At 39.9% G+C, this 24,444-nt stretch overlaps 2 protein-coding genes across 8 annotated transcripts in view; one reads left to right on the top strand and one right to left on the bottom strand.

The window, feature by feature from the left end:
• cul2 (cullin 2) lies at nt 1-15,703 on the bottom strand. 3 transcript variants are annotated; one of them, XM_031304746.2, is made up of 21 exons: nt 15,476-15,703; nt 14,132-14,270; nt 13,653-13,755; nt 13,435-13,529; nt 11,114-11,219; nt 10,815-10,897; nt 10,509-10,605; nt 9,335-9,445; nt 7,434-7,596; nt 7,042-7,166; nt 6,659-6,766; nt 5,895-5,954; nt 5,655-5,783; nt 4,805-4,891; nt 4,542-4,694; nt 4,287-4,364; nt 4,116-4,182; nt 2,489-2,691; nt 2,202-2,303; nt 1,977-2,093; nt 547-798 (listed from the first exon to the last, which is right to left on the bottom strand). In XM_031304746.2, exons 2-21 carry the CDS (start codon nt 14,248-14,250, stop codon nt 667-669), a joined length of 2,238 nt encoding a protein of 745 aa, XP_031160606.1. In that variant the 5' UTR covers nt 14,251-14,270; nt 15,476-15,703; the 3' UTR covers nt 547-666. The 3 variants fall into 3 exon arrangements, with proteins under 3 accessions (XP_031160608.1, XP_031160606.1, XP_031160607.1); XM_031304747.2 differs by lacking the exon at nt 15,476-15,703 and adding an exon at nt 14,978-15,268; XM_031304748.2 differs by lacking the exon at nt 15,476-15,703 and having other exon boundaries at nt 1-798; nt 14,132-14,250.
• LOC116053647 (cAMP-responsive element modulator-like) overlaps nt 7,479-24,444 on the top strand; it is a 24,987-nt gene continuing 8,021 nt past the window's right edge. The window contains exons 1-4 of one of the 5 annotated variants that reach the window (XM_035999161.1): nt 7,479-7,635; nt 19,220-19,362; nt 20,583-20,732; nt 23,148-23,315. In XM_035999161.1, the coding sequence (XP_035855054.1) occupies nt 7,613-7,635; nt 19,220-19,362; nt 20,583-20,732; nt 23,148-23,315 (484 nt within the window). In that variant the 5' untranslated portion in view covers nt 7,479-7,612. Of the gene's footprint in view, nt 7,636-16,107; nt 16,335-17,794; nt 17,914-19,219; nt 19,363-20,582; nt 20,733-23,147; nt 23,316-24,444 lie in introns of those variants that run through there. The other 4 variants (XM_031304753.2, XM_031304751.2, XM_031304749.2 and 1 more) reach the window with 4 other exon arrangements.

The raw sequence follows: 24,444 nt of genomic DNA on the forward strand, positions 1-24,444 counted from the left end.
TTTCAGTGTTTTTATTTCATTTATTTGACAAGCAGCAGGATCATGTTTGTCACCTCATTTTTTTCTTAACATTTGAAAGTAGATACAATAGTCAGTATACCAGTTTTATTACAATATGTTTTCCTAACTTCAGTACATTTAACAAAGAAAGAAAAATAAACACACAACAACTGCAAACGTGAGAAAAGAAAGCATGTTTTTTAATGTGTGGCCACCAATGTGTCACTGATGTCACAACATACTCTTCCCCCTGGGTTTCTTTTTTTCCTTTATTTTCGGTGGACTAGTATGTTTGTCGGCTCTTTCCTCTCCAACAGCGATAGGCATTTTCTTTTTGTCGTTTGACGCACAGGTGCGTGGCACTGGTGATGTTGTAAACAGCTTAAAATCAGAAGGTGGGTGGGGTTGGGAGGAGGGTCTTGTGGGTGGTGGGGTTAGCTGGCTGTCTGATGTGACGCGATGACCTTTCTTGTTTTTCAAAGATGGAGGCACCAGTCCTGCTTTTAGTCACCGCATAGAATCACAGCAGACAGCGACAGTCCAAAACCTAAATGAATGAATGAGTCTGTTTATTTGTCATGTATTTCACGTTTTAAACCTGCATCTGCCGGTCAGTCACACAGGCCAGTGTTTGTGTGGAAGCGCTCCGTGGCTCGGCTCCTCTGCCTACGCCACGTAGCTGTACTCGTCTGCCGAGGTCTGGCTTCGCTCAATGTACTGCTTGTCGATGAGCACCTCGATGCACTTCTTGATCATGCTGATACTTGGGTTGAACCTGGCTTTGGACTGATTGATGACCTGCACACAGGGACGTTTAGAATATCACTGATTAAACAGTTCATCTAATGTTACAAACAGGGATGCTGACACACAGACCTACTGCCTCTGAAACTATATTTTCAATGTGTTGAATATTTTATTTAGACTAACAGCATTGTTTAGATAAAAAAAAAAAAAAAAAAAACCATGTAAATTGGAGTGACAACTATATTATGATCCTTTTGTGTGTATATTAGGGCTGCAACGGTTTGTGTACTCGTGCCAATCCGTTCATGGTTCATGGTACGGGGGTCAGGGTTTGGTGACCGCAGACGCATGCAGAATACGCGGTATTGTAGATTGATGGAACCAAAGTTCACAAGCGCGAGTTCCACCCGGAAACTTTAAGCTGTACACCGTTAGCAACAGGTGCTGGTGTTAGCACCACAAGCAAAAAAACCAAACCAGAGCCCAACTCCTTACCCCTGCTGCGTTCAAACGGGCTTTAGACGCAAAAGCAAAACGGGATAAAACGATTACTGAAGCGATTGGCTACATTTTATCATAGCGATTGGCTACATTGGCATATAGCCAAGGTGGAACTATTTGTAACACTCCTAACGCACAATTTTTTTAAATTTCGTAACATAAGGGACGCTTTTCAGTGTTATAGCCTATTATGTCTGTTGTTTCACTAATAATCTGTTGCCTTTTGGGAAAAGTGTTCAGTTTTTGTTCAGTGCAATACAGAAATGTTTGTTATTTTTATAATGAAAACTATTTACCAAAGTTGCAAGTAGGCAAAATGCCACCTCAGTCCCCGGCAAGAGGATTTTGTCTTTGACACTTGCACTACTATCTGTTCAAAATAAATGAAAAGAAATGTATCCTATCCTTTTTTCAGCCGTCCAGAACCGGGTTATGAACCGAACCGTGACTTCTCTGTACCGTTACACCCCTAGTATACAGTATATAGATTTGTCCACACATGTGAGGTGTTATACTGTACATGTGTATGTAAAAGGAGTATATGTGATATGTGGGGATACATCTGGGGGCATGAATGTATATATATATATGTACATGTATGTGTGTATACATATACGTCTACTGTATTTATTTTGTGAAATCTGTTTTTTCTTGTGTGAGACCCAAACATTCAGACTCTGAAACTAAAATGCATATGTTCCTGAAAGCAAGGTCATAAAAAAACCCACCTCCTGGATGAGGGCGTTGTGTCGGAGCACCTTGCGTGCCTTCATGATTCTCACTATAGCAGCTTGTAAATACATTTTGCGGTCCTCGTCTACGGCGCTCCTCGTCTGCTCCATCTCCTAATGATCAGACAGGTATGGGACAAGGCAGATTTAGAGATCGACAGAGCGGCAAAAACAGCAACGCTTGAGAACGTATTCAGAAGGATGGATGACCCTTTCTCTAACCTGCGGTGTGTCTTTCTGCATTGACGTCGTGATCTTGAACTTTGTCCTTTTACTGGTGAAACTCATATTTAATGAAAACGTCGACTCGGTTTCAATCTCCTCCTGTCGGCAGAGGGGAAGATATCCTGTATTCAAATAATCATCATGGCTTTCCACATGAACAAGGACTTGGCAAGGCATCTGGTACAAATACACATAAACTTCCCAACCAGTTAGCCGTTACCAAAGACAAAAACAAGTCGTGGGATGTGCTTCAGATTCCACTTGTTGCACGTGAAAGCTCAGACCTTTTGCGAGTCGTGGTTGAGCATCTTGACGTCCAGCAGCGACTTGATGGTCTTCTGTAGCTCCTTCTCGTTCATCTGGGTGCCGTCCTGCAGCTCCTTGTAGGTCACCGTCAGGCTGTTGTTGAAGGCCAGCAGCACAGCCATCTGGTAGGTGGTCACCATGGCGACGTAGGGCTTGGACAGGTAGTTCATCTTCACCTCACCTATTTGAGACGAGCAGACTCGGATGAATGGCGGTACATATGATTGAACCAACTACGTTACTATTTAACCTGTTTTTTTGTGAATAGAATTGATTAGACCTGCCTGGGTGTGATACTGTTTTTATTTATAATGGTTATTCTGATGCACCAAATCTAGGGATCTTCAGTAGGCTTGCTGCGGTAGTCGGTGTTACACAGTGTTACAGGGCGTTAGACGGTGTTAGATGGTGTTTGGGCATACACCAATTACATTTCTTGCCCAACACCTCCACCGTCGTTTTGCTTTTTTTATAGAAAGAAACCACATTTTGCGCATCAGCGCCCACGTGAAAGTGTCTGCAGTCACAGCTCGGGCTGAAACGATTCCTCGAATAACTCGAATAATTCGATTACAAAAAAAATCCTCAAAGCAAAATTCTTTGCCTCGAAGCTTCGTTAAATCAACGTAATTAAGGTTGTACGGCTCACTGTGTTTCCGCACGGAGGATTATTACTAGCGCACAACAGGTTGACGCTTCTGCGGACACAAGACTGACGGCCCAGATTACAAATGAAGGAAGACGAAAGTAGCGAGGGTCTAAGAGAAGAGACAGGCGAGAGAAAACGACAGAAAGTTTGGGATTATTTTAAGCTGCCAAACATGCTGCTACCTCATCTCTGTAGAAAACATCCAGTCTACTCATCCATTCCACGGAGTGAACCCGACACAAGGTAATAAACGTCCGCTGCTCTCTTCCACCGCGCTGTTTTACACAACTAGCCTACAGTGTGCTACTCCGCAAATAGCCATGTTTTACCAACAAGCTAAAACGAGAGCTGTCGGTTTGTAGTCTGACTGTTTATTAGTTTGCTACTAATCTTTGGAAACTTAGCTGCTGCCGGAGACAAACCGGCTCCTCCCCCCAGCATGGCCACTTAATATGCACGTGAATGACGTCATCATGCCGGTGATGTCTGCATTCTTTATTCTTTCTCCTCACTCAGTATTAGGCTTCTGAAAACGTGTCCCCCAGAACAGTGTAGCTGAATAGCCCTGCTGTAAGCTTTGTACAGTCACATTTACCTGGGCTTAGTGAACAGCTCTTTTGCATATCCAGTGATAAAAGCCAGAGGCAAGAAGGGGAAGGGGGCTGTTTACTAAGTATTTCTTACTAAGTATTTCTTATCCGATTACTCGATTCATCGATGGAATAATCGGTAGAATACTCGATTACTAAAATAATCGATAGCTGCAGCCCTAGTCACAGCCGTGGTGCATTTAAGGTGTAATCGGTCACAGGTTTATTAACTAGTGGGAAAATGTCCTCACGGTGGCATCCCTAACCTTCAGCTGCAATCACACTTTCAGATATTGGCTCAAACAGATGCATTTCTACAATAAAATCTTGCATATTTGAAACAGTGTACGTGTGTGTTTGTGTTACCTGTGCAGAGATAGTGCAGCCAGGTCAACTTCCTGCCACTGAAGTGCTGATTATAGAACAACTCAAACTGTAAAAGGAGGGGAAGACAGAACCGATTTTTGCAATGTACTCCTTTCATAAGTGTGAACCTATAACTAATATTTGCGCTGTGCTCCACTAGAGTAAACTCACCATCTGCACACTCTTCTCTAGTTCTTGAGGGATGGCGAATGTGGAGGAGGGAACATGTGTGAGAGGCCAGGCTCCAGCCTGCAACCACATGGCATTTAGCACAACAATACACATTTGTACCGAAAACATGGGAACACAAAACTATGGTTGGTAGAATCGAACCTGTCTGATAAAGACAGCGCAATCTAATAATGCTCATAATATTCTTAGATTTGAATCCGATGGTTGTTGGTGTGCGAGGTATGTCCTCCTCACCTGTAATACATAGATCTGGAAGCTGATGCCCAGGTCCACCACCGTCTCCTGTGTCTTGATGAAATTGTTGAACTTGTTGTTGAGGTCGGCGCTCACGCTCATGTCGGTGTACATTCTGTGGAGTTTGCTTGTGAACTCGTAGCCACAAGCTTGCTGTAGAAATCGAAAAAGGACAGAGGGTTTTTGAGGGGTAGTGGTACTGGTCCTGGTAGTGTCAAGATGTATCACAAGTCTTAGTTCAAAATGTTCAGCTTTGCATTTACCTTTAGTTTGTTGATCATGGCTTCTTCTGAGTCCATCGACAATGATAAACCATGTATTAACCGCTTTGCAAGCATTCTGGCATAAAACTGTGGAAAACAGAAAGAAAAACAATACTTAAAGCTACATTGTGTAAGAATTTCTCCCATCTAGTGGTGAAATTGTATACGACAACCGACTGAATATTACTCTCTAGCCCCTCCCATTCCGATTGCGTTTTAACTCCTACGGTGGCCGTATTGTTCCAAGAAGTACGACGAAGTTCCTTCCAGTGTAATAATAGTTTTACGTTTTCGTTATTTTGGTACCATTTCATTGCTAACATCAGCTATGAGGTTCCTAAACGAATCCAAGCTGATGATAGTAAAGTATCAGCGTGATCCTCCATCTTCAACAGGCTTTCAAATCTGGCAGTCAGTTGCGAGTGATCTCCCCCTGGCATTCGTCACGGTGCCACGGAGTGTAAAAGCGCGAAAGGCGGAGGTATGTCCCTCTTTGGCCAATGTATTTTAAAGATGGAGGCGCAACATGGCAGAATACACACGAGCGACTCACTCGTGTGTATTCTGAATGATTCTGAATGGCAGATTCTACGCATACGAGAATACTTTGATTAGTTGGTGGAAGTAATTACACATGAATGAGCACATATTTGTGAAAGAACAAAGGGGTTTTTGCTAAGAATCAACTCAAAACATTACACAATGGAAATAAAAAAAGAGTGGCCCTTTGGAGTACTTGGCAAAACCCCCCTCCTACTTAAAGTGTGTACATTAGAATGTCACAAGATATTTTAGAGGAAGTTTTGTCTGTGTTTTTGGTATATTTCAGCATAAGAGGAATTCCGGTCACCTTTTGAAAGATGTCCTTGTCGTCTATGTACTTGAACACTGTGATGAAGCTCGTCAGCTTGTCCTCCACCTCATTCTCCGTCATTCCCTTTGCAGACTTTTTCAGCAGATTGTCACAGTATTTCGCCAGCTGCACAGAGACACCAGGAGGGACATGACCTGGTCAAGGCACTGTGTATAATACTAACAGTGTGTGTGTGTGTGTGTGTGTGTGTGTGTGTGTGTGTGTGTGTGTGCTCACCAGTTCAGGGGCTTTACAGATGGACTTGGGCTCCCTGAAGTTCACCACAGACGTCAAAGCCTGAGATAGAGAAATCAAATAAACACATTCTTACGTACAACACATAAACACAGCTAAACGCAGCAAACTACTCCAGGGACCTGAGAATGTCAAACTTGCAGTACCGAGGCCTTGCCTGGGGGAAGAGGCAGACACATGCGACCAGAAAGAAAATGTCGTGTTGGTTGCAATAGCATCCCTGCGCTCTGAGTTGTACACGATAAAAACTGATAGTTGTGAGGTTGCTCTGAAGGTCGAAATTGCCACTTTGAAAACGGAAAACGATCGAGCATCCTGACATCCTGAGTCACAAACTGAGACGCTGACTGGAACGGAGCAGTCTGCATCATGCACAACAGACAATGTTGCGGAGTTGGAGGCACAGGTAAAGCGTCTCGCTGGACAAGTTGAATGACTTAATTGGAAATCCCTGGACCTGGAGGAACGCTCAAAGCGACGGAATCTGACTATTACGAGCTTGAAAGAGGGAATAGTGTATGGAGAGACCTCCAGGGAATTTAGGGAGGGCTTATTAATAAAGTTCTGGAGTTAAAGGCTTATCTGGACACCATGTATAATGAGGATCCAGCTCTTCCAAATAAAAGTATTTTAAACCAGAAACGAGAACTTGCAACAAAAAATGTACTTTTGAGTGTAAACAGCGTTGACTGTTACGAGTGCGTTGTTAAATGAGGCAGCAGCTATTAGAGCCTGGGGTTTATTACCTTATCGAGTGCACTCATGAAGTGCTGATCTCCATTTAGAACTGTGTTTATGAGCTGAACAAATTTACTGTGAACCTCCAGCACTGACTCCACGAACAGGGTTGGCATCTAGAGAAGCCACAAGAGAGGGACAAAGTTGTGTTAAAAGTCTGATTACTTGAAGCCAAAGTAAACGTACAAAAATGACAACAGTCAATGGGCAATGGGACCATGCAGGCAAAAGGTGATAATCATATGATGATATTGTTGTAACAACAACAATACTACCAACCAACACTTGAACAAATATAAGGACACAATTTAACACACACACACACACACACACACACACACACACACACACACACACACACACACACACAGAGTGCTGTAGTAGTACTAACGTTTTCCTGAGAGAGGTTACTGGTGCCTCGGATGCCCTCATTGTGGATATGGACCTGCAGCTCCTGGATCATGTGGGGCAGCCCGTTGGACACTGCTCGCAACAGGGTGTACATGTTGGCCATGTCTAGACAAAGCAACAACACAACACACACACACACACAGTTTGATCCCAATGCCACAACTCAATGTGTGTACTGCGCGCTGGTATATATAATGCACATGTAAACCAAAGACAAATGTCTGCCCTTTTGCACTCAAAAAAGTAGACAATAAAGTATTTTTATATTCTATTCTATTTGCTTCTTTGCTTGCGATGACGATAAAAAAAAAAAAAAAACAACGATATATTGCGCAGCCCTGAGTAGGACACAAAAGACTGTAGTACACTGACCGTCTCTCTTCTCCTGCCGGATAATGCTCTGGCACTCCCCATGCAGGAACTGCAGGTGATCTGCCACCATCCTCTGCTGGCATTCATGGATGACTTTGGCATAGGAGCTGGGGTGCAGGTACTTCCGACATCTCATCTCTTCATCTTTCAACCGCCCCAAAACCTGGAGGAAGAGAACGATGGAAAAGAAAAGGGCTCAGGGGTCAGTTTAGTCAAATCCAACAGAAATCCAACAAATCAGTAATTACAATGTAGCTGCAGGTTTTCGAAAAGCCAAATATATGATTTTAATAATACCATGTTTAAATATTTGTAATGCAACCTGTATATATGTGGGGTTAAATTGACTGTGACTAATGCAAGTAGTGGAACACACTAAGATTATTTTTTGTGGCATTTTAGGCTTTTAATCGATAGGACAGCTTAGACATGAAGAGAGGGAGAGAGGGGAATGACATGCAGCAAAGGGCCGCAGGTTGGAATTGAACCTGCAGCCGCTGCGGCGAGGACTGAGCCTCTGTACATGGGGCCCACGCTCTACCAGGTAAGCTACCCAGGCGCCCTACTATATTATATTTTATTTAATAAAAAATAAAGTCAATAATTACTAATTAATAAAGTTACTTCATCTTTATGATTTTTTAGCAGTCAGAGAACATGTGGTCGATTTTCATTAATTTCTCTTAAAGGTGCCATGTAGAGCTGGGCGATATGGAAAAAAATCTAATATCATGATATTGTTGACCAAATACTTTTAAATCGATATTGCGGCGATATTGTAGGGTAGACAACTGGTGCTTACAAAAAAATATTTACACAATGAGATTTTTGATAAATAATCAGCATTAATGTGTATATAATGATTAAGTGGGTAAAGGCAAATAATAGAAAAGATACAAAAATATTAAAAAAGTACATCACTTTACTGTAATCCAGCCATTAAAACCAAGAATGACAACACTACTTGTCATATCACGATATTACGATATCCAAAATCTAAGATGATATCCAGTCTCATATCACGATATCGATATATTGCCCAGCCCTAGTCCCATGGCATGAAAATGTCACTTTATGAGGTTTTTTTTAACATTAATATGAGTTCCCCCAGCCTGCCTATGGTCCCCCAGTGGCTAGAAATGGTGATAGGTATAAACCGAGCCCTGGGTATCCTGCTCTGCCTTTGAGAAAATGAAAGCTCAGATGGGCCGATCTGGAATCTTCTTCTTATGAGGTCATAAGGAGGAAGGTTACCTCCCCTTTCTCTGCTTTGCCCGCCCAGAGAATTTGGCCCGCCCATGAGAGAGAGAGAGACATCATGGCTTTCAAACGAGCAAAGTGGCAGTTGGTCAAGGCCACACCCCCACCCTCCACCTTTTTTTATATTCATGACCAAATTGCAAAACAGGAACCCAATTGCCTTATTGCTGCTTGCACCTACAGTATAATTTGCTTTACTTTCCAACCCTGCCTCCACTAAATATAGATACGTGTTAGAAACCTGTCAACTGTATGGAACATATTGAAAGAAAGTCATTCTGTGGGGACAGGGCAGTTGGTATTTTTTAGTCTCCATATAGTTTTGAGCATGCATACATAGCACACAACAGCACATAACAATAAGTAAGGAAAACAAAAAGTTGCATTCCCAGTTATTAACTGGCTCTGATAAGCAAATATGAATGTACACTCATCTGATGGATGCTGACACACACACACACACACACACACACACACACACACACACACACACACACACACACACACACACACACACACACACACACACACACACACACACACACACGGGTATGACAGTGTTATAGCAGCTCATAGGTTCACATGGCGGCATAAACATACGCAGCATTCAGATACGTGCATTATCTGTACATCAAGCCTACCTTCTCCATATACTGTGAGCAGTTGGATTCTTGCAGTAGATTGGAGGCTTCCTGTTTGTAATACTCTCCCGTTTTTGTCAGAAATGGCCCTTCGAAGATTTCCTGATAAAACTGCAACACAGGAAGAGCACGTGGCCCGCATAGGATTTCATATACATGGACATATACAAGGTCAAGGTCAAGGTAAACTTTATTATCCCACAAGGGGAAATTCATGTGGTCATTCATTACACGTCCTTGTCACAACATATTCTCTAAACATATAGACACCACAAACAAGCCAGTAAGCATGTATAGAGAGGAGAAAATACTACAGAAGTGACAATGACAGAAATCAACAATAACAATACAAAAAAAATAGACAATCCTACAAAAAAGACAAAGACAATCCGACGTCTGACATTTACGATACGAAAAGAGAAAAAACTATAAAATTATCATCAGGTAGCTAAACAATTTAAAAATAATAAGAAAAATTAAGATCTGCCATCCAGTTAAAGTGGCAGTGCAGAATTAAAGTGCCTGTGATGTGCTTGGTCATTATACAGTCTGATCGCTGTAGGCACAAATGATTTATTGTACCTTTCTGTTCTAATTCTCTGTTGTAAAATTCTACCAGTTGACCTATTGCTTCTCATAAATTTATGGTGAAGAGGGTGAGTAGGGTCATTAAGGATTTGGTCAGTCTTTTTTAAGATAAGCTCATTGTACAACTGAGCTGCCGACACCTGGTCAATTCCGATGATCCTACTGGCCATCTTGATCAATCGCTGCAATCTCTTTTGGTCCTTAACATTCATGTTACCAAACACACAGATAAGGCCAAAAGACAGAACACTCTGGAGGATACTTTTGTAAAACATTACAAGGATGTGTCTGTCTAATCTAAAAGTGTTTAGTTTCCTAAGGAAAAACATCCGCTCGTGCATTTTCTTAGTTTTATTCAGTGCACATACATTACAGACCTTTATGAACAGCTACAGTACATCCTGTGCATAATGCACAACAAAACACACAGAGTGTGGATTGTGTAAATAGCAACTACGTAAATAAAGACTTTGTTTTGAATTTTGACCTTGTTGTTCACATTATCTACAATAACTGAATAAATAGCCTAATATAAAAACACAATGCAAACACTTTTAATCATCTGGGTCATTATTTGTTGTCTCACCTTTAGTGGAAACTTCTTCTTGTACTGTTCAACATGAACAAAGGAGTTGATGACCCCGTGGATTACCTTCTGGTTGGGGTTCTCGCCACAACGATCACTGTAAGATACAAGGAAGCTAGTCTTAGGTCTAATGTTTGTAATTGTGTATATATATATATATATATAGTGTTCAATTAGAATACCAGGACTTAATATGCTATGCCTCCTCTCTCTACCATTGCAGAGCCAGAAATATTCATTTGAGACAAAACAAAAGTGGATTTCAGAAAATCATTTCTTGTGGCTCAGCTTATGTGAAAAACATACTTTTTGATTTCATTCAGCAACATCCGGATCAGGACAGCCTGGAGGGGCTCGATCATTAGCTTCCTCCACATATCGAGCGCCAACTGCAAAGACAAATGAAAAGACAGCATGTAACAAAAGTGTAATCAGATCTGTGTGTAAGTCTTTGTAGTTGGATGGTGTCAGATTCCAAGAAGCTGAATCCCACTAATCTCTACACTGTGCTCTCCTTGCTTTTATCTAACAACCCCAGTGGGCGTGGAAGCGTCTATGTGCAGGACGTTTTTTTTTTACACCAGTGCGAGAAAATCAGCCAGTACCTCTCCAATCTCCATGAGCGGCTCGTTCATGTCCACTCCCCCGTAGCCGTACTGTAGGTCTGCTTCTGTTAGTTTGTTCTTCTTGATGAACTGAGTGTTGAGATACCTGAACAAAGTGGGGTAGGAAGTCAAGATGTTAAAATATAAATTGTATCAAGAGGACTTTTAGGAGATGTTATCTACTGTAATGTGTGTAGGACAAATCCAACCGGCAGAAATAGCCCAACACAGCGACAGTCTTTCTCACTTGCTATCTTCTTTACCGTCTCGCCGGGCTACAGCGCACCGCAAGACAGATAGACCTGTTGCTGAGAGACATTTGGAGGTTTGCACCGTGCACCAGCAGTACTGGGTTTTTTGTAACGTTAGCTGCAATCTGGTAGCCATGGTTATGGATTACGTCCGAGTCGGTCCGACTATTACACACACACACCCATTCTCTTCCTCCACGAACATATTTGAATAGCTCTTACTGTAGCTTCAAAGCCCCAAAAAATGATATTCGGGACAGCCCTAAAACACAGGTTCTTCATATCTTTACGATTACTGTAAAAACATCTTATTATTATTATAGACCAACAGATCAGGATTATTCAGATAATATTAACAGAAACACCCCTTCCAAATCCTACATGAATCTGTTTATATGTATAAGGTTTGATATAGTAACCATGAATCAAATCATTTTAATTTAGGTGAAAGGATTGAAGCACTAAAAATCGCTGAGAATTGTATCACCCAAGTCTGCAGCCCGTCAGAGCATTTTAACACACTGTTTTGGTTTTACAGCCCACACATTTACTGTAGGTTGTGTCTCACTGCTCTCATTAACCCTCTGTAGGCAGCAGTTTCTGGGGGGGGAAAAGCAGCGATAATCCCACGGTGCACTGCCTGCCCGGCACCGAACAGCACACACAGACAGTAATCTTGTTGGCTGGTGAACACAGTGAACAGTCAAGGCAGCTAACAGAACAGAGTTAACGCAGCTTTGACAAAAGGTCATGTTTCCGTTTTACTTTAAAAAAACTTTCACGTTGCACCAAAACACACAGTAGTATCAAGATGAGGAAGACTCACCGTACGCTGCTGTCACTAATTCATATGAATGATACTCTGATGTTGAAATACATACACTGGAATTGTGTCGTAATGCATCTCTGCTGTGTTTCAACACAGACTGAAAGGACATGAAAGACATACTGTATTTATCAAGCTGATCTATGTTGCCTAATTCAGTCCACCTTAAATGATGTGTAGTTTTCACAGCTGTGCCATCTGCCTCTACCAGCAGTATAGCAATCACACTGAGCCTAATTTCTCTCAAACAATCAAGTGATCATGAAACACAAGCATAAAGTGTTAAAGGAATGCTAACCAAGAAACCTGGAGAGCGGAGTTGTGATTAAATGGGTTTGGGACTGTTTGTTTGGATTCAGTTGGCACTTTAGTCCAACCACTATCCACTACAGGATCATTTGTGTTAGACAGGATACAAACATACACATTTATATATATTCACAGGACATCAGGAGAGGATTATAAGCAAACATCTTCTATATTAAGAACTGAACACTACTATGTCACCACTAAAGTCAAGAGTCTCTCTTTCTCTCTCTCTCACACGCTGATAATAAATTACAAAGGCATATGTACAGACAGTCTGGTGGGAAGTATACATAAAAATAGACCTGAAAGCTTTCCAAGGGAGTATTGATTTAGAATGGATCAGGACAAACCAAATGCATGTTGACACTTTACACTATGCTTTTCAAGGTAATATTTAAAGTGCACAAAAACTTCAGGCTAGCTTGTCATAGAATTAGTAGACGCTGCATCCAAAGACCTTGACACACACAGCTACCTTTAGAGAATCAGGGCTGACAAAGACAGACACCTGCTTTGGCTCAACAACTTCTGTTGAAAGTTGTACTTGAACACACCACACTGACAACAGCCAACAGCAAGCTGAATACACACATGTCCTTCATTTGTCTCTTTGAGAAAAAAAATAAAACATTATAAAGAGACAACAAAACAAACTAGCCAACCAACCGTTTTAACACCACTGTGGATTTAAGTCTCATCATACCGTATGCTACAAACTGAGAATATGTTGGATAAAAAGAAATAAACAGGCACCGCAAAAGTTTAGTTTTGAACAGTTTTCAAATTGTGGTATTTTGTTTGTGAAAATAAAAGGTGGAGGAGAAAAAAAAAAAAAAAAGATATCACTAAATGGTGAATAAGCACAGGGACTCACTAATATCAAAATACTATATCAGTCAAGGAAAAACAAAGAACATAAAAGGCAGCAATGTTACCTGTACAAGCAGTCCATGTAGTCAGCCCCTTTGCTGTACTCGTCCCAGTATCTGTGGTACATCACTAAAACCTTCTCCTCTGATTCCAGGACTTTCTAAAATACACACACAATCATGACATAGGTTAGGGAAAGAAGCATAATACAGGAACAAAAGAAAATGCACTGTAAAGATTAATTTTGTTTTGCCAGCCGTTGGGAGTTTTTGTGACTGCTTACCTTGTACAACTGTCGAACATGATTCTCAAGAAACACCTTGGTCTCTGTGTATAATTTCTCACCCAAAGGCTCTGGGTACGCAACGCACAAGGCATAAATGTCACTGGTGTCGTAATTTAGGATAAATAATGAGAACAAACATGATTCTACTATGTTTAAATATACAGTTACTAATGATGTAGATTATATGCAATACCAGATACAGCTTTGTCTATGTCCGTTAAGGATTCTCTGCAAATTAATTATAATGCTCAGCCTCTGCCTGAACAAGCAGCTCACTTCACACTAACATTTAACATTGCGATGATAATCTATTACAACTTTTTGAAAAACTGATAGTGGCTATCTGAATTAGTCATATTTGCCGGCACCTGCTTTATTGTCCTGAGCAGCTGTGTTACTTCCTGTCCATAAACCCTGATCTAAAACTAACCAAAAGTTGTATTTATTTTAATATGGAGAAAGTTGGCATAGGATACGAGAACCGATCATTCCACGTGGCTCTCTCCACATAGTCGAGCATCACAACAGCCTTGATTGTCGTCAGTAGCTTGTTCCATGTCTCATCAAAGTCCACCACCCGCGGCTTTAAGGACATTGTACAGTTTCTCTTTCAGCCTGATCGAGAAAATAAAAATAGGAATACAGAAGTGAGTAAATCCTTAAAAAATGAACACATAAATTGCTTGACTTTTGGATTCAGTTTCTTAATAATCCTGTTTTGTAACCATCCACCTTCCTATCCTACAGTTTGGACTGTTTAAAGCAAACCAAATGTTCCCTACGTAAATGGATTACATTTTAGTAGTGAACCAGGATTAAGCAGCAGTAGCAACACAAGGTACTATTAGCACGGTGACAGAATAAACATAATGATGAAAAATGTTTTCATGTCATTTTTATGAATCTCATGACACTAAGTATACAGTAATTACAATATTAAGTCAACATTTGTTGTCATAATCTTTGAAAATAACATTCATCATTAAAAGGATTTGAAAATAGCATTAATCAAGAGTAACTAACGTACAATACACAGATGTCAGGATATAGTGCAAAGTGAACATGTACATCAACTGAAATGAGTCTAATGATAAATAGCCTGCTTTACAACAGCTGATCACATTACTATGATAGCAACAGATGAGATAAACATTGTTCTCAAGTTCATGGAGGTAATGCTAACGCTCATCAACAGTGAACACTTTGGGGTAAAATCCGAAATCAATACTATTGTAGCTGTGCAACTTAACGCTAACAGGCGAGACTGCTGCATATAATAATATAGAAACTGCTATCTCTGTGCCAGAAGAATCACACATTACCTGCAAGTATGAGAAACTAGGCCCTGTGTTGTTTCTCGTTATTCATACCAGTTGACTTCACGTCAGTGAAAACATTACAACATCATCATGCAGTTTTTCCTGCTATCCAATTCACATATGCCGATGTCCGTATTTAAAAGGGGAATGTTAACGTTACTAAATAAACAGCCTTCTTATAGTCGTGATAAAGGCAGCCAAGTTAAGGTTACTAGCTAGCGGAATGCCAATCCCAAAATAGGACGGCTAGCTAAAAGGCTAGCTAGCTTTTAGCTAGCATGCTACTCCTTCCTGCTCAAGTCCCAACTGTTTTGAGGCATCGGCTTGCACTTAGCTGTTAGTCAGCTAGCAGCAAGCTAACGATAGCTCAGCCATCGCTAGCAAATGGTCATCTTCTTTGCAATTTCCCCACATATGTACTGACAGCTCGGCAAAACATGGTGCTGTTGTTAAACAAAACAGGTTACTGAGGTCAAGAGTGGACTTTTGAATAGTACGTACCTCTGTTCAGTATTTATTTGTTATAAAACTCAAGTTTCTCCGCTGTCACAGGCTTGATTTGTCTCACTCACTACAGGTCTTCCCTACCTCTGGGATTATACCATTGGATTAGATGGGGGTGTAATTTTGCACAAGCTTAAATTGATCGTTACGCTTTTTTGTTTTTACCACGATAAAGTGTATTTGAGAATTTTTCGATTTTAAAGAATGTATTATATACCTATACACACACTGATAAGAATAACATAAAACCCATCCACATTATCCGATTTATCCTATGGTATCGCCTAAAACTACGGAAACCTCTTAGGAATTGAGTAACGTTATTACAAAAATAACCACAGTAATTCTGTAGGTTATAATGCATTTTATCTCTGTTCTAACTAGAGAGGCTAAACATTTTTGCATCAGTGTACGTTATACACTTCGTATATATCTAACTACAACGATTCACCAAGCAGCTGCTTTCTATATCCTATGATATATTTTTTAGATAAACTCCCCACCATACATTGACATAAACATGACAGTTGTGGATGAGAAATACCAACTAAATAATAAAAGTCGTTTGCAAATATTTGCCTGTGTGGTGAATGCCATTTTTAAACCATAAGAGCTTAAAAATATCATAAGTGGCTGCATGTGATACTGTATCTTACTTTGCAGGAAGAAAAATCAACCAATCAGAATCGTCTAAAAAAATACTGTCCAACGTTCCTAGGTGTTATAGCTATGATTTTAAATAACGCTAAGAACAAACACAATTTATCAGCAATTTGTCAGTCTATTATTAACTGAAGCTACGTTTTGTTCTGAACGTCGTTCAAGCTCACTAGGTTAAACATAACACAGCGTCAATGTGAGTATGCCGGTAGAAATAAGTCACTGTTTGTTAACAATTGTTATTTAACGCTAGCGTTAGGTAAATTAACGTTAGCTCGTTAGCTAGTCACTAGCTAGCTAGCTAAGTATGGAACGTTAACTTAATAGAACATCCTTAGACACGGCATGAGCAGAAATATCTTGACCGATAGCATCCATTGATGTGATCTTTTTTTATTATTATTTGACAGCAATATTTAGATTGGTTAGCAAGTTGTTGATAGCTAATTTCCCCACTGGGGATCAATAAACAGTATAAAATTAATAGTTTTGTCAAACTTTTAACCTACAAGAGAAAATTCTCATTAGCTAGCTAACGTTACTTGCCTTAACCAGCAGAGGGAGCCCTCCAGTTCCATTGACTGTTAGTCCACTTACCTTAAAAAAAGATTTGCAATGTTGCACCAAAAATCAGTAGTTGAATATGGAACTTTTTTTTCTTAGTGAGAAATTGTATTGTATTAAGCAGCACTAGTGGCTGATTGCAAACTAACCTCCCCCCACCCCTGCTTTACTCAATAATTCAAGGCAGAGAAAGTACTGAGGAGAAATACAGAAGTACTTTCGAAACTCCCAGAACTGGTTGAGTCATTATGCCTGAGTGTAGGGCTGGGCGATATGGATCAAATCAGATATCAGATATCGCGATATTCTTGTCCTAATACCTCGATGTCGATATTGTGGCGATATTATAGGGTTAACAATTGGTGCTTTAACAAAATATCTTCACAATGACATTTAAGATAAATTATCATCAGTAATGTGGATAGCATGGTTAAGTGGGTAAAGGTAAAAATAATAGAAGAGCTACAACAGTCTGGTAAGTTCAGAAAATGACATCACTTTACTGTAATGCAGCCTTTAAAACCAGGAGAAGACAACACTTAAGCCATTTACGATATTACTATATCCAAAATCTAAGACGATATCTAGTCTCATATCACGATATCGATATAATATCGATATATTGCCCAGCTCTACCTGAGTGATTGGTTTAATTTACATTTTAGAGATACTGGTATAGAGAATGATTAAGATGTGCAAAGCAGATAGTGGCAGCCCAGTTGCAACTCTCATTTAATTGTCTAACTGTAAGTCAAGTCAATTTATTTATTGAGCACATTTAAAACCAACCTAGGCTGAACAAAGTGCTGTACAAAGTTATATTATGTTATAAAAGCAAAGGAAAACAATAAAAAAATATAGACACAATTAACATCATACAAACAACACACTTCTATACAAATGTCCCTAAACTAAATCATACGCCAAAGAATAAAAATGTGTTTTAAGACGAGACTTAAAGATCTCGGCAGTAGAGGAGAACCTAATGTGAATGGGAAGTTTGTTCCAGAGTCTCGGGGGCCACAACGGAGAAGGCACGATCACAATCATGGTTGGATTTTTAATTAGAGGCTGAACCACAGCATGTTTAAATCTACATGGGACTGTGCCATTCATAAGAGACCTATTTATTACAGACAAGAGGCTGGGACCAATAGTATCAAATACCTCTTTCAAAAGACGAGAGGGGTACAATATCTGAAGATGAATAGGTAGCTTTCATGTGTGATACAATATCCATCAGTGCTGACAGGGCCACAGGCACAAAACAATTCAGAGAAGCAGGGCATAGGATTGATAGATTAGAAGGGTCATGATCAGTAGGTGAAATACAAGATCTGATAGTGTCAACCTTGTTGATAAAAAAGCTCAAAAATGGTTCTGTGATTTCAAACGTAGCATCAGGGAGTGCAATAGCATGATTTAGTGCAGTATTTATTAGGGGTGGGAATCGATTCGCACTTCACGATTCGATTCAATTCCGATTCAGAGGCCAACGATTCGATTCTAAACCGATTATCGATGCATCTCGATGCAACCGTTTTTTAATGTAAATTTCCATGCGTGATTTAAAAAAAATACATATAAATCTGAGTTTGCTACTCAGTTTGCTTCCCAGACAAAGCAGCTAGACAAAGTTTAGATTTTGACATATACAGTATTTGTCACACACAAGTTTTTAATGAAATGTTTTGTCTACTGAGGTTTTTATTTTGTAGTCATTCCATGCTTAAGCCTTAAACATGCTTGTGGAAGTCCCCTTCTCTCCCAGTAATCTCCCATGTCAGAGGCCCAGAGTCATGTTTAAAGGTGGAGAACTGGCTTCTTAGAACATGAAACATGAGGTGGTCAGATGTCATGTGATAAAGTAGATGAACAGCCTATATGTGTTTTGCCTAATTATTTTATGTATGTCTTATTAGATCATGTGTATATATACAAAATGTATTTATTTTTTCCTTTTGCCCATTTTTGTGTGTTTTTTTTCCTGCACTCTTGCCTAAACTCTAAGTTGTTGTCCATTATCCCATCCTCTTTCAGTCACTCAGTTTTTTGATTTGTACTTGTCTGGAGACAGTAACTTTTAAATAAAAATCAACACATTTAAAAAAATAAAATAATAATAATAATTGATTATTAACTTATCAGAATCGAGCATCGAATCGTTCTAGAGAAAATCGCGATGCATCGATTTTTCCCACCCCTAGTATTTATTACACTAAACATCATTTTGGGCTATGTGCATTTTTAGCTATGATATCAGAAAAATGCTTTGCTTTAGATGCTTTGACAAGGCGTTGGTAGGATACCTGGTGATCTCTCAGTATCTCATAGGACACTCTGCTTTTCTACACATTTGTCTAAGGGCACGAGTCTCACTGTTAAGCCAAGGTTGGGCTTTTACTTTGGAAACTTTTGGGAATTGTACCTAACATTAAGATATAGATAGTACAGAAGATAACTTTCAGATACATTTCCACTGTTTTGGTACACATGAAATCTAATCTAATCCCCAAGGAGAAATCAGAGTGATCGGCTGCCTCAGTCAGGGCCTGTCAGAATGAACCAGGTGAAGACAGAAGAGAAATATCAGCTGGGTGCATCTGTGCCCTGCATTCAAAGACCTGTTTACCTGCAGACCAGCCTCCAGAGCCAGTACTGTAAGCATGTCTAAAAGCACATTTACCACCACAATTTATCCTGTTACTACCACTGCACACTACACTACAGGGTTTACCCTATCATCATTTTTAGGTGCAGCACCCGAGCCGTTTTGGGCAGCAGCTAAGCTGAATGAAATTGATGTGCGCACCAAAATAACTAAAAGACTTTCCTCAGATCTAACTATTGTAGTTGGTCCCCAGAGGACTTCTTTGACTTTAAGCTTTTTGAGTGTTATTTATTTATTATCTGCTTTAACTTTCCCAACATTTTAGACACAGATATGGTGATAAAAATGCTCCAAATTGATGTCAAACTGCTTCTTCTATTTTTAAATTGGAAAACATTTTTTTAAGGGACGAATCCTAAACCCCCCGCCAAATACGTGAACTTAAAGTGATGGTTCGGAGTAATTTCACCCTAGGCTGCTTTGCACCTTGACCTCGATCCAAACAACCCTCCATAAGCTTTTTTCCCTTGTTATAACGTTGGTCGAGTTAGCATTATCAGCTGGTTAGCTCAGTGCAGGCACTAATGGATCCACGTTTGTATCTCGTAAATTACCCCACTAATAATGCTCGGAATGATACCAAACTTCTACAGTAGTACAAATAGTTTCTGTACTTATAAAACAAGGCATTAGAAAGTTTGTAACTAGACCAGAAGTATATTTAAATAACACTTGCCTGATGGATGCTCTATCGCGCAGTACTTACATACTACTACTACATACTTCTGGTGTAGTTACAAACTTCCTAATGCCTCGTTTGATAAGTACAGAAACTAGTTGTACTACTGTAGAAGTTTGGTATCATTCCGGGCATTATTAGTGGGGTAATTTACGAGATACAAACGTGGCTCCATTAGCGCATGCACTAAGCTAACCAGCTGATAACGCTGACTCGACCAACGTTATAACAAAAAAGCTTATGGGGTTGTTTGACTCGAGGTCAAGGTGCAAAGCAGCCTAGGATGAAATTACTCCGAACCATCACTTTAAGTCTTTTATAAAACTAGGGAAAACACTGTACTAAAAGTGCTACCATTGCTATAGCTGCAACAGCTTTTCAAAATGATGACAGCAAATTCGAAAAACAGACAACATGTATCAGAAAAGTAGCCCCAAGTTGACATGAAAACAGGGTTACTGTGTAACGGACATACCACTAAATAAAGGAGTGATTATTTAGTTAACTTTTTTGCCATTTTACCCTCCCAGGTGGGGTTTTTCAAGGAGCTCCTTTCAGGTCCGTGGCTGAGACGACACAGAACCTGTCGATGACCATGACCAGCACACAAACACCACAGCTTCGATCAAGCACCCTTCAATATTACAGCGAGGAAAACTATTGTATGCCCCCACTGTCAGGTAACACTTGATAACCAGACTTGTGTATATTATAGAAGGGTCACAACAAATACAGTTGCAGCATGGTGCTCAATGGTTAGAGCAAGGATCTTCAACAGGGGGTCCAGGACCCCTAGGTGGTCCTCAGAGTCAATGCAAGGGGACCTCCAGATTATTGTTCATTTTTGAAAGTTTTTTCAATGAATCCAACATATTATTAGCAAATGTAAATCCCCACTGAGGATATGCTTATTGGCCTATAGGTAAAGTAGTCACTAATGCCAGGATCAGACTACACAAATTAAGCCCGATTTTGACTCGACAGACACTTCGCAGACAAAGGTTCAAAGTTGTGCCTGAATATGAGGGTCGTGACCGACAAACGTGTGTCTTTACCTCTCATAGTGTGACATAATCAAAGATCAGCGATCTAACTTCTGGGACGTTTCACGACCACAACGTAGAAAGTCTATTATGTCAGATTTTTTTGGTCTTTTTCCGCCGAGTGTGACATGTTTTACGACATGTTCCTGACCAATATGACGAGAGAGAGCTCTCTGGCGCACATATGTAAACATGGCGAAAAAGGAGAGACGCTACTGCTGCTTTCTGGTGGAGGAAAGATACACAGAGTGCCTGTAAAGGCGTTGTTTTCACGGCAGGGATCGCCCCGCTTCCCAGCATTGCACGCCAGTGGGCTAACCGCTAGCAGTTATCTGTTTCTCTTCACTTTGACCACTGACAAGCAAAGAAAACAGGCTACACCCTCCTACAACCACAATGGCTGCACCTGATTGGACGAACGCTACATGTGGGGCTCCCGGATTTCAGAACAGACCATAATGAAATGAAAATAGTTCACCGAAGCGTGTTTCTGAAAACATTTTAAGCGAGAAATAGGCCGTGCAGTTGCTGAATCTGTATTTATTTCAGATCGACAACGGTCAGTTTAAAAGATTTTCTTGAGTTTTTGAGAGGCTGCTGCTCCACCAAAAGCGTTGACCAAAGAACTTGCACGTTAAGAAAGCTTGCGATAATCGGTCTGGGGTGCGGTCGGTGTCGTACTTGTAGTGTTGCCACTCTTCCGTCCAAGACACAGCAAGAATGTATGGCACTATGTCTGTCTAGTCTGACATAGTAACTGTGGTGAAAGACCAAAATATTGTGTAGTCTGATCCTGGCATAAGGTAGCCATCCACAGATACAATTAATCCTGAGGATTTACTGTGCCACATGTATGTTTATTAAATGAAAACATGATTTATAAAACCATGGCGACAATTATGTGGCTATTTTGAAAGCTTAGTATTCTATGCAAAGAAAGGTATGTATAAAGGCTTTAGGCCGCCCTACACGTAATTGTAGGCCCAGTTTAATGTGCAAATTAATTTGATACAATATATGTAGTAGGAGGGCCCTGCTCCGTCTCTCTTTCAGTTAAGGGGTCCTTGGCTTAAAAAGCGTTGAAGACCCCTGGGCTAGAGGATCCAGGGTAGGGCTGAACGATTTGGGGAGAAAATCGAATTGCGATTTTTCTGCCAGATATTGCGATTACAATTCAATTTGCGATTTTTTTTTTTTTTTTTTTAAATATAGCTAATGGTCAATATTTATTGTGAAACAGATAATTTCAAGGACCATTATAACCTGAAACACCATCAGAACTGCTCTATATTCTAATGAAAGGATGAGCACATAGATATGAATTGCCAGCAATAAATGTTTTTCTTTTAATAAGCATGGAACAGTGAACAGCCAAACACAAAACATTTATCACAAAAGCTAAAAAAAAAAAACAATTCCAATAGAAAATATCAGTACTTTCCTGTAAACCAAAATTTCTGATATGCCTTAGTTCAATAGCAGCATCTATATATTGCAACCTTCTACCATCATGTTAACTAAAGTAATACAAAATAAATGAAAATCCACTGAAAACAGGACATTTCTGTAAACAATCTGATATGTAACATTATTCCAGCATTTCTCTAGTGAAAAAAACCCACTAAATATAATAAAAAGTGGAATAAAAAATGTTAAACCAAATGTTACACCAAATATTCAACTAAATATTCACATTCGATTAATCACGTTCTTCACCATTAGCTAATCGCATTCTTTCAAATTGTGATTTTGGTTTGAAAAAGATGAATCGTGAATATTTGCCTTGGTCCTCTGCATGGGGTTTCTTGAGTGCTCCCCACCATAAGACAAGCCTTTTCAGAGAGAGGATACTCCTCCTGACTTTGCCCATAACCAAGGCAACGGTGTCAAAGCTGTAGCTTACTAAATGAATAATGTCATTTGAATCCAATTTTAGCCACATAAGAGAGAACAAAGGTTATTGTTGCCATACTCACAACCAGGTTGTGTTATAATAAAAAAAAAGCCAGATTTATTATTATTTAATTTGTAACTTTACCTTTTGACCTGCAGTCGGATTTCCTCATAGAGGTCCCGTCAGGTTCCCACCTGGTGGGACACACAACCTGCCCTCTTCGGCCATGAGCTGCACACAAACACCACAGCTTCTACCAAGAACCCTTAGGCACGACATGAAGACACTGGATGGCCCACAGAAGAATGATAAGCCAGCATTGTCAGGTACCTCCTGATTTCCAAACCTCCCGGTACTTAATAGTTAGGATGGGTAGCAAACAAGTGGATATAAAACAAGAACACAGGGACAGTTGCTCAGGGTTTCCTGCATCGCCTCTGTAAATGTCAGAGCACATTATTATACTGTAATGAACAGAAATACACCTTCAGGGGAAACAAACAGGGCACTAAATCACACAGAAAAAGGGCCACGTATTTGATGAGCAAGGCCATTGTTAACACCATCTATTACACAAATCACAATTGATTTATTGATCACATCGTATTGTTCAACATACATTAATAGAATCAGCAGCTTATAAAAGAAGGATACAATGAAATATAAAACAATGTATAAATTTAAATGTAAACCAAATTGCATAAAAGAGAGAAAAGAAAGTGAACTACACAGGTTCAGTTGGTCAAAACCTATATGCTTTAGGACTACTAAAAAAGACCAATACCTCTTTATTCAGTAGATTTAATTTGATCGCACTGCAGTGATGGAATATAATTAAGTATGTTTACTAAAGTAGCCTACGTAAGTACAAATGGGAGGTAATTGTACCTTACTAGAGTACTTTCACTTTATGCAACTTTATACTTGTACTCCACTACAATTCAATTAAGTAGTTAAATAATGTACTACATTCACAGCTGTATGGCAGCTATAGTATTACTTTAAAGATTCAGATTTGACATACAAAACATTTGATGAGCTTATAAAGTATTATGCATTTTTATAGCTTAAACTACCTAACAGTGTATACTGTACTGTAAAGCAGTTAAAGCCCATGTTGCAGGTTAACCACCACTGTTGATTAATGGGTACATAAAGCACTCAACATATGTATATCATTGTTAACTCAATTCGGTGATGACGTCACGTTGGGGAGCCGTGCCTCAGCCTAGTACTAGCACTATGATGACTGACTGGGATGAGGAAGAGGTGGAAGAGGTGTTTTTACTGTCAGTGAATAGCACAGAGTGAAAGTCAATGTTTTCTTTATATTTAGTGACAGTGATCATGTCGTTAGTTCAGATAAGTACTGGTAATCTAGCTAGATCTAGAAATAGAAGGCATCATGTTAGCTATGGGCTAACTTGCCAGTCAGTCACACCTGTGAAATCCCCC

Source organism: Sander lucioperca, chromosome 1 (assembly GCF_008315115.2).
Source record: "Sander lucioperca isolate FBNREF2018 chromosome 1, SLUC_FBN_1.2, whole genome shotgun sequence".
NCBI classification, from domain to species: Eukaryota; Metazoa; Chordata; class Actinopteri; order Perciformes; family Percidae; genus Sander; species Sander lucioperca.